This window comes from Procambarus clarkii, chromosome 36 (genome assembly GCF_040958095.1).
Source record: "Procambarus clarkii isolate CNS0578487 chromosome 36, FALCON_Pclarkii_2.0, whole genome shotgun sequence".
NCBI lineage: Eukaryota > Metazoa > Arthropoda > Malacostraca > Decapoda > Cambaridae > Procambarus > Procambarus clarkii.
Genome location: NC_091185.1, coordinates 32,868,905 through 32,879,513, shown reverse-complemented (window position 1 = coordinate 32,879,513; position 10,609 = coordinate 32,868,905). Strand labels below are relative to the sequence as shown.

The window sequence follows — 10,609 nt, the reverse complement described above, 5'->3', positions numbered from 1 at the left end:
CTATTGCTGGGATCATGCTGCTTCTTTACTAGCAAATCTGCATGAAATACTTACGTTTACATCGTGTGTAAACTACTAAAAGACTAGCTAGAATATGAAATTTACCAACAAACATTAAAAGCTGCATACAAGTTAGATGACATCAGGGAACTTTTGACAGGCCAACTGCTTCCTGTCCTCGTCGAGAGTGAGAGAGAGAGAGTGGCCCTCGGGTAAACTCAGGTAAATGTAAATCGTAATGGTTCAAATAACAATAGAAATCACCTCAAAAACGATAATTATTCAAAAAAATCTAATCATGTCTAAACTGCAGTGACTCTAATAAAAGGTGTCTATGTTAATGGATGTCTAACCAGGAACAGACAGGTCCTTGTGTGCCTTCTGCATCAAGTGCGTAAGCTAAACCAAGACGTGATTAACCAATGCTTTGTCACAATTGGGAAAATAAAAGGGAGAAAATGTAACACAGGAAACATGAAATAACCGATGAGGGAAACCACACAAACTTGCTCACCTTCTGCGAGATGTCAGAAAAAGCTGTACCCACTGCTACCTTACCAATGCTAACTCCATGTCATCTAGCCCATACCTATCCTCATCTGGTAGCAGCTGTATACTAATAGCTATGCCATTCTCTTAATCTCTGTCCTAGTAGCTATATAGAGCTGGTTTTCAAAGGTATACCTTATAGTGCAGTATGCAATTATTTCTTGTTTTCTTTTATCTATTTAATAATTAATTAAATTGTTACCATTTAATAGTATATTCGTGTTTTAATTTTAGTAGGACGTTATCTGACTTACTGTAATCATCATTTTGAATGCAATCATTGACCCTGAATTACATGTATTAACAAGTACCAGTGACAGTCCTCACTTCAACGACCATTACTACAATTATTATACAGCAAAGCTTGGCAACAATTGCCAACGGCCATATAGCATAGCTGTACAATAAATGACTTGGAGTGAAGGGGCAGGAAAGAGAGGGAGAGGGTTGGGAGAAGGGGTAGATGAGAGAGAGGGGAAGATGAAGGAGAGAATGGTGAGAAAGGAGGAAAGTGGGGAAGAGCAGAGGGAATGAATGTGGGGCGGGGGGGGGGGGCAGACTATCCCAGGCAACACACGCTACACATTCTATTGAAACTTATAGATAAATTACTTAATTATATTTGTGTTATACTAAGTGAATATACTGTACATTATCTACGAATGCTCCACCATGTCATATATCAAACATGTATCTATTATTAATTTTATTATTATTATTATTATTATTATTATTATTATTATTATTATTATTGGATAAAATCCTACATTTGTATATTTGTGAAATTTCTGTAAGGAATTTACACCAAGACTTGAGATCAGAATTGAGGAACATATGAAAGCGTAGAATAATGGCTGGTAACAGTACTATAGCAAACCATAATTGGGAAAAGGATCACAATATTGATTTTCAGACGTGTGGAATGGTCTATAAAAGTAATAGTATTAGAACTAGATAGGTAGTGGAAAGAATTCTAGTGAATACTCTGAATACTTTCGTTGGCAACAAAAACTTTGCTTCGGAGGATAGCTTTACTATGAAAATGTGATTGAGTGAATTAAAATTAGATCTCTATAAATAAATGAATGAAAGCAGTCCCATTAGCCGCGTTCCTAGAGGTATGGAGAGGGTTACGAGGTATAATATATAGATTAACACCTCTAATAATAACAACTCCAGTTCCCAGAATAGCAGGAGTACAGAAAGGACACATGACCATAATTCCGTAAAACACATTACCGTAGGTACATCGGCAGTCGGAAATAGAGGTGACATGGTCGAGTCAAGAAGGATAAGAGGACTGGACCCAGGATAGCATCCTGGGGCAGACATCTCCCGTCACGCAGGGTACAGTCGCACCTCCACAGATCTCCAGTATCATCTATTGATACTGGTGATGGCTCAAAAGGGCCACCACTTACGGGCTATTCATGCCTGTGCCACCTTTTGGGTTGCTTAATCGTAATCAGTCGATAACATCCTGGCCTTGACGGGCTCACCATAGCTCGTGCTACATGGGCATCTCGTTCTGAGTAGCTAAATCTAAAACAACAACGGATAGCATCCCAACTACAGTTACAGCCCGCTCCTGTGCCAGGTAAGTTCACTACGGGGCTCACCATAGCCTGTGCTACTTGGAACTTTCTGTTCCCAGTAGCTGAATCTTAAACAACAACAACAAGATAGCAGCCACACACACACACACACCCGGTCTACACCAGGAAGCCCGTGTAACTTCACAAGACATACATCGCCAATGCGACCCGTCGCGGGGGTTTTAACAACGACAATGCGCCACAAACGCCTAACAGTTAGGACTCGCCCCATGGACGGTTACTCTTTCACCAAAAGCGACATCTTGGGCGCCGGCATTACACCCATCGACCTTGGTCAAGAAGGGAAGAGTATTGTGCTCTATTTCTTGTGTGGAGGAACTCGAAAAAAATATAAAAAATCGATCGCACACTTCGCAAAGTGCACCATCTCTGTCCTCTCTTCCCACGTCAGCACACCGTCCACCGAACAGTCTTTATCAGCGGGACCAGCCGCTGGATCGCGGAGCGAGAACAAACGGAGATCATTACCAATATCAATGAAGAAAACCCGAACCTGGGGGTATTCTATGGTATATTCTGCAGTAACGATACCGACGACGACGACACGCACCCCACCTTGAAGATATCCTTCACCACCTTAGCCGCGGTTAACCAGACTGCCACATGGTCTCTACTGCTTCGGCATCAAGATTCCACCCTTCCGTGTGAAGAAGATACGATTTCACGAGCTCCAGCAGTGCTTTCGGTGTTACGATTACTACCATCCCACCAACAAGTGTCAGCACCCTGTTCAGAAGTGCAGCCTTTGCACCCAGGACCATCATTACACCATATGCAAGTCAAAAACCCATTGATGCCTGCTCTGTAGTGGCGATCACCCTGCAATTTCCCACCGCTGCCCTCGCAGACAGGAAATCATTAGGATCCAGGCTGAATCCAATAAAGCCAAACCTACTTCCGCCGCCGGAGCCACCTGCACCAAATCCAGCAGCTCAGCTTCCACCAACCTACCAGAAGACTTCCCGCCACTACCAAACATGGGCTCCTCCCAACAGGCCACCTGGCCTCCACATTGGGGACCTAAGGACCAACCAACACCCTCACAGTCTCCTGTGTCACGTGCAGTCATTATCCTTGGTCTTATTCGACTAGCGGAGAGGCTTGCCAGACCAGACAATCAATGATTCGTCAAGGAACTCAACGCTCTGTACCTAGCCAATGGCCTGGACCCCAACATAGCCCTGGATGCAAGTCTTACTGCCTCCACTACCACTCCGGAGACTACCACCAGGATGACCACGAGGCTGATCTCAACACAGACTCCAGAACCAACCAAGACCCGAGCGACACAAACGAGATGTAAGTCTCGTCCTAATCACACTGCCCGAAGCGCTTTGCGCAATAGTGGCTTTAGGCATTGTATGTACTAGCTCTATCTATAATCCATCAACTTTTGTATCTTACCTTGTATGTACGTACCTTACCTGAATAAAAATTTATTATATTTATGTTTATTTACACACTCAGACCTTGACAACGCACTCAGGAGAGTGCGAAAGACTTGGTGTAAATTCCTTACATAAATTTCTCAAACACAAAAGCGTGGGCTTTTATCCTATGTTATTATGTCTGTGAGAAGACATTATCATTATTTATTATTATTACTTGACACTATGTTTGGAAAACAGTTAATAAGTTAATATGATTCGTAAAAACTCTTCAGAAGTGTCATACGGTTACCTTATGCCGTATACCATTAGGCTTGGTGATATGCTTATCAATCATGTGCGTGTCTATGACGCCTTCCTCCCCCTCCCAGTCCTCAGGGGCTTCACCCAATGTATACACCAGCTTCACTCTCTCATCTCTGGCTGTTGGTATCAAAGGGAAATTACACGTTTCTGCTCTACAAAAGGCAGTTAACATGTTAAATACCGTCAGAAATTGTATATGAGGAGATACTATAGTAAGTATTGGAAAGTGGTTAAGCTTTTGGTATCTGGAAACAAGAAATAAGGCTTCAACATTGCAGGTAGTTGACAGTCTCTTCTAAAGAATGTAGATGTATTAAAGCTTAAAATAAGTTTGAAAAAAATAAAAATGTTATCAAACTCGGTTGGAATATTTACATACTATATAATTACTGTATAGTATATAGCCTATACATGTATTCTTATTAAAAAAGTTATAACTTGGATTGAAACAGATTATATTTCCCTTAAAAAAATACAGTTATATATTTAAAGCAATTTTAACTTCACTTTAACTGAAACTACAATTTATTAACAGTGTTGCTTTTGCTGATAAAAAGTTATATGTACAAAACTTAATAAATTTTGTTATATTTATATAACATTGGCTATGTTATTAAAGGTTTAGGTGACTAACTGATATATTCTGCCGAAGCCTATACCAACTCGAAGATTTGTTATTTCTTATGTATGAAAACTCTCATTTACCTGCATACTGATCCAGTTCTTCACGATAGAGAATCTCATTATAGTTTTCAGAGAAATATATAAGTGTAATGTTGGTTTTATCAGTGGAGTCCCTCATGATGCAGCGGATGAGTTGCATGGCCGGGGTGACGCCGCCTCCAGACGCCAACACTGTCAACTCGTCCAACTCACTTGACTGGTATTCAAACCCCCCACATGGCCCTTGGAATTCCACTTGGTCTCCTAAAAAAAATCATATTATCTTCTAGCTCTTCTATCATTGAAAAGTAGTCATCAGGGTTAAATATGGTCGGGTTTAGCTTGATATGGCTTTAAAATTAATATTACACACACACGTTACATAATATTGTGCGGCATTGGCTTCTAAACGCTTATTTGTTAGGCTTCAGCTTAGAAAATAAAATATGCAAAGCTCATACATCAACATAAAATATTTACGATATACATGGTAACTGTGGTCAAGGGAAATATTTTACGTTGACAAGAATTAGATAAAAACTGGATCAACAGGAATCATACCTGGCTTAAGGGCTTGGAAATGGCGGGATACCAGCCCCTGCGTCTCGAACCTCAGCACAAGCTCAATGTGCCCGAAGTCATTGGGACAAGACACAGGAGAGAAGTAGCGAAGATGTTCTTTTCCATTGATGTTGACCTTAACCTATGATAAAGACAGTCACACTAAGATGTATGGCAGTTAATAGTTGCTACAGATCGAACTTGATGATATGAGGTATTTATTTCTCCGTGTCATCTCAATGCATCAACAACGTAACATGTTCATGAAAAGAGAGGGTAAATATTGGGACATACTCTCCCACACTACATCGCCGAATGCCCAGCTATCAGACCATTCAGACCCGTTGGGATGAGGTACCTGGAGCTTTGCAATTACATTATTCCTTGTCCTGTTCTTGATGATATCCTCTTATTACACCCAAAATTTACCAGTGCAGGCTACTGAACGTATGGCCCTGTATGACTAACCATCCTGCGAGATGGGGACTTTCAGTATCACTGCGACTTTATTCACTCTTATGTTCATGATATCCTCATAATGCACCCAGAATTTCCCAGTGCAGACTACTGATCATGTGCCTTTGTATGACTAACCATCCTGTGTTAAGGATGATTTTTAGCATCGTAGCTAGTTTTTTGACACACTGTATTTCCCTTCATATAGTCTAGGGTAGCTGCACAAATGCAGATGTAGCAAAATGTGTTAATAAAATATATATATTCAAAATACTGTAGTAAAAATATTAAAGGTTTATGACTTGTAACTTGTATATATATATATATATATATATATATATATATATATATATATATATATATATATATATATATATATATATATATATATATATATATATATATATATGTCGTACCTAGTAGCCAGAACGCACTTCTCGGCCTACTATGCAACGCCCGATTTGCCTAATAAGCCAAGTTTTCATGAATTAATTGTTTTTCGACTACCTAACCTACCTAACCTAACCTAACCTAACTTTTTCGGCTACCTAACCTAACCTAATCTATAAAGATAGGTTAGGTTAGGTTAGGTAGCGTTGGTTAGGTTCGGTCATATATCTACGTTAATTTTAACTCCAAAAAAAAAAAATTGATCTCATACATAATGAAATGGGTAGCTTTATCATTTCATAAGAAAAAAATTAGAGAAAATATATTAATTCAGGAAAACTTGGCTTATTAGGCAAATCGGGCCTTGCATAGTAGGCCGAGAAGTGCGTTCTGGCTACTAGGTATGACATATATATATATATATATATATATATATATATATATATATATATATATATATATATATATATATATATATATATATATATATATATATATATATATAATATATATATATATATATAAATATATATATATATAATATATATATATATATATATATATATATATATATATATATATATATATATATATATATATATATATATATATATATATATATATATATATATATATGACTGAAAACTAACACCCCAGAAGTGACTCGAACCCATACTCCCAGGAGCAACGCAACTGGTAACTACAGGATGCCTTAATCTGCTTGACCATCTCGACCGGACAAAAGGAAGTGATAGCCGAAGCTATTTGAACCACTTCCCCGCCGGCACTCGGATGGTAATCTTGGGCATAGCATTTTATCAAATCACCTCATTCTTTGGGGCACACGTGAGGAACACAAATGCGAACAAACCTGAATGGTCCCCAGGACTATATGCAACTGAAAACTCACACCCCAGAAGTGACTCAAACCCATACTCCCAGGAGCAACGCAACTGCTAACTACAGGATGCCTTAATCCGCTTGACCATCACGACCGGACAAAAGGAAGTGATAGCCAAAGCTATTTGGCTATATATATATATATATATATATAGAACTTTAGAACACTTTCCCACCAGGAGACTCGAACCCTAGCCAGCACAGAAGCCTTCCAGCAACTGGCATAACAGGTACGCCTTAACCCGCTCCACCACCCGCTCAGACCCTTAAAAGAGATGGTAATTTCGGAGTATTTAAATACACCAAAGATCACCACCTCCCAAGAGCACTAGAGCAAGTGAGGGGTCATTTAGACGTTAATTTCATCAAGTCCCTGTTAATATGGGAAGACACAGTGTCTATGCTTAAGGCACAACTCTCCTAAACACGAGAGTGAAGTATAGAACTTTAGAACACTTTCCCACCAGGAGACTCGAACCCTAGCCAGCACAGAAGCCTTCCAGCAACTGGCATAACAGGTACGCCTTAACCCGCTCCACCACCCGCTCAGACCCTTAAAAGAGATGGTAATTTCGGAGTATTTAAATACACCAAAGATCACCACCTCCCAAGAGCACTAGAGCAAGTGAGGGGTCATTTAGACGTTAATTTCATCAAGTCCCTGTTAATATGGGAAGACACAGTGTCTATGCTTAAGGCACAACTCTCCTAAACACGAGAGTGAAGTATAGAACTTTAGAACACTTTCCCACCAGGAGACTCGAACCCTAGCCAGCACAGAAGCCTTCCAGCAACTGGCATAACAGGTACGCCTTAACCCGCTCCACCACCCGCTCAGACCCTTAAAAGAGATGGTAATTTCGGAGTATTTAAATACACCAAAGATCACCACCTCCCAAGAGCACTAGAGCAAGTGAGGGGTCATTTAGACGTTAATTTCATCAAGTCCCTGTTAATATGGGAAGACACAGTGTCTATGCTTAAGGCACAACTCTCCTAAACACGAGAGTGAAGTATAGAACTTTAGAACACTTTCCCACCAGGAGACTCGAACCCTAGCCAGCACAGAAGCCTTCCAGCAACTGGCATAACAGGTACGCCTTAACCCGCTCCACCACCCGCTCAGACCCTTAAAAGAGATGGTAATTTCGGAGTATTTAAATACACCAAAGATCACCACCTCCCAAGAGCACTAGAGCAAGTGAGGGGTCATTTAGACGTTAATTTCATCAAGTCCCTGTTAATATGGGAAGACACAGTGTCTATGCTTAAGGCACAACTCTCCTAAACACGAGAGTGAAGTATAGAACTTTAGAACACTTTCCCACCAGGAGACTCGAACCCTAGCCAGCACAGAAGCCTTCCAGCAACTGGCATAACAGGTACGCCTTAACCCGCTCCACCACCCGCTCAGACCCTTAAAAGAGATGGTAATTTCGGAGTATTTAAATACACCAAAGATCACCACCTCCCAAGAGCACTAGAGCAAGTGAGGGGTCATTTAGACGTTAATTTCATCAAGTCCCTGTTAATATGGGAAGACACAGTGTCTATGCTTAAGGCACAACTCTCCTAAACACGAGAGTGAAGTATAGAACTTTAGAACACTTTCCCACCAGGAGACTCGAACCCTAGCCAGCACAGAAGCCTTCCAGCAACTGGCATAACAGGTACGCCTTAACCCGCTCCACCACCCGCTCAGACCCTTAAAAGAGATGGTAATTTCGGAGTATTTAAATACACCAAAGATCACCACCTCCCAAGAGCACTAGAGCAAGTGAGGGGTCATTTAGACGTTAATTTCATCAAGTCCCTGTTAATATGGGAAGACACAGTGTCTATGCTTAAGGCACAACTCTCCTAAACACGAGAGTGAAGTATAGAACTTTAGAACACTTTCCCACCAGGAGACTCGAACCCTAGCCAGCACAGAAGCCTTCCAGCAACTGGCATAACAGGTACGCCTTAACCCGCTCCACCACCCGCTCAGACCCTTAAAAGAGATGGTAATTTCGGAGTATTTAAATACACCAAAGATCACCACCTCCCAAGAGCACTAGAGCAAGTGAGGGGTCATTTAGACGTTAATTTCATCAAGTCCCTGTTAATATGGGAAGACACAGTGTCTATGCTTAAGGCACAACTCTCCTAAACACGAGAGTGAAGTATAGAACTTTAGAACACTTTCCCACCAGGAGACTCGAACCCTAGCCAGCACAGAAGCCTTCCAGCAACTGGCATAACAGGTACGCCTTAACCCGCTCCACCACCCGCTCAGACCCTTAAAAGAGATGGTAATTTCGGAGTATTTAAATACACCAAAGATCACCACCTCCCAAGAGCACTAGAGCAAGTGAGGGGTCATTTAGACGTTAATTTCATCAAGTCCCTGTTAATATGGGAAGACACAGTGTCTATGCTTAAGGCACAACTCTCCTAAACACGAGAGTGAAGTATAGAACTTTAGAACACTTTCCCACCAGGAGACTCGAACCCTAGCCAGCACAGAAGCCTTCCAGCAACTGGCATAACAGGTACGCCTTAACCCGCTCCACCACCCGCTCAGACCCTTAAAAGAGATGGTAATTTCGGAGTATTTAAATACACCAAAGATCACCACCTCCCAAGAGCACTAGAGCAAGTGAGGGGTCATTTAGACGTTAATTTCATCAAGTCCCTGTTAATATGGGAAGACACAGTGTCTATGCTTAAGGCACAACTCTCCTAAACACGAGAGTGAAGTATAGAACTTTAGAACACTTTCCCACCAGGAGACTCGAACCCTAGCCAGCACAGAAGCCTTCCAGCAACTGGCATAACAGGTACGCCTTAACCCGCTCCACCACCCGCTCAGACCCTTAAAAGAGATGGTAATTTCGGAGTATTTAAATACACCAAAGATCACCACCTCCCAAGAGCACTAGAGCAAGTGAGGGGTCATTTAGACGTTAATTTCATCAAGTCCCTGTTAATATGGGAAGACACAGTGTCTATGCTTAAGGCACAACTCTCCTAAACACGAGAGTGAAGTATAGAACTTTAGAACACTTTCCCACCAGGAGACTCGAACCCTAGCCAGCACAGAAGCCTTCCAGCAACTGGCATAACAGGTACGCCTTAACCCGCTCCACCACCCGCTCAGACCCTTAAAAGAGATGGTAATTTCGGAGTATTTAAATACACCAAAGATCACCACCTCCCAAGAGCACTAGAGCAAGTGAGGGGTCATTTAGACGTTAATTTCATCAAGTCCCTGTTAATATGGGAAGACACAGTGTCTATGCTTAAGGCACAACTCTCCTAAACACGAGAGTGAAGTATAGAACTTTAGAACACTTTCCCACCAGGAGACTCGAACCCTAGCCAGCACAGAAGCCTTCCAGCAACTGGCATAACAGGTACGCCTTAACCCGCTCCACCACCCGCTCAGACCCTTAAAAGAGATGGTAATTTCGGAGTATTTAAATACACCAAAGATCACCACCTCCCAAGAGCACTAGAGCAAGTGAGGGGTCATTTAGACGTTAATTTCATCAAGTCCCTGTTAATATGGGAAGACACAGTGTCTATGCTTAAGGCACAACTCTCCTAAACACGAGAGTGAAGTATAGAACTTTAGAACACTTTCCCACCAGGAGACTCGAACCCTAGCCAGCACAGAAGCCTTCCAGCAACTGGCATAACAGGTACGCCTTAACCCGCTCCACCACCCGCTCAGACCCTTAAAAGAGATGGTAATTTCGGAGTATTTAAATACACCAAAGATCACCACCTCCCAAG

General features: G+C 41.5%; 1 protein-coding gene across 2 annotated transcripts in view; it reads right to left on the bottom strand.

Moving 5' to 3' along the window:
• The window catches only part of LOC123756155 (uncharacterized), a 165,659-nt gene that overhangs the window by 21,171 nt on the left and 133,879 nt on the right, over positions 1-10,609 (bottom strand). For both annotated transcript variants that reach the window (XM_045739220.2, XM_045739221.2), the window contains exons 13-15: positions 5,084-5,225; positions 4,565-4,786; positions 3,846-3,976 (exon numbers count right to left, since the gene is read on the bottom strand). In XM_045739220.2, the coding sequence (XP_045595176.2) occupies positions 3,846-3,976; positions 4,565-4,786; positions 5,084-5,225 (495 nt within the window). The remainder of the gene's footprint in view (positions 1-3,845; positions 3,977-4,564; positions 4,787-5,083; positions 5,226-10,609) is intronic.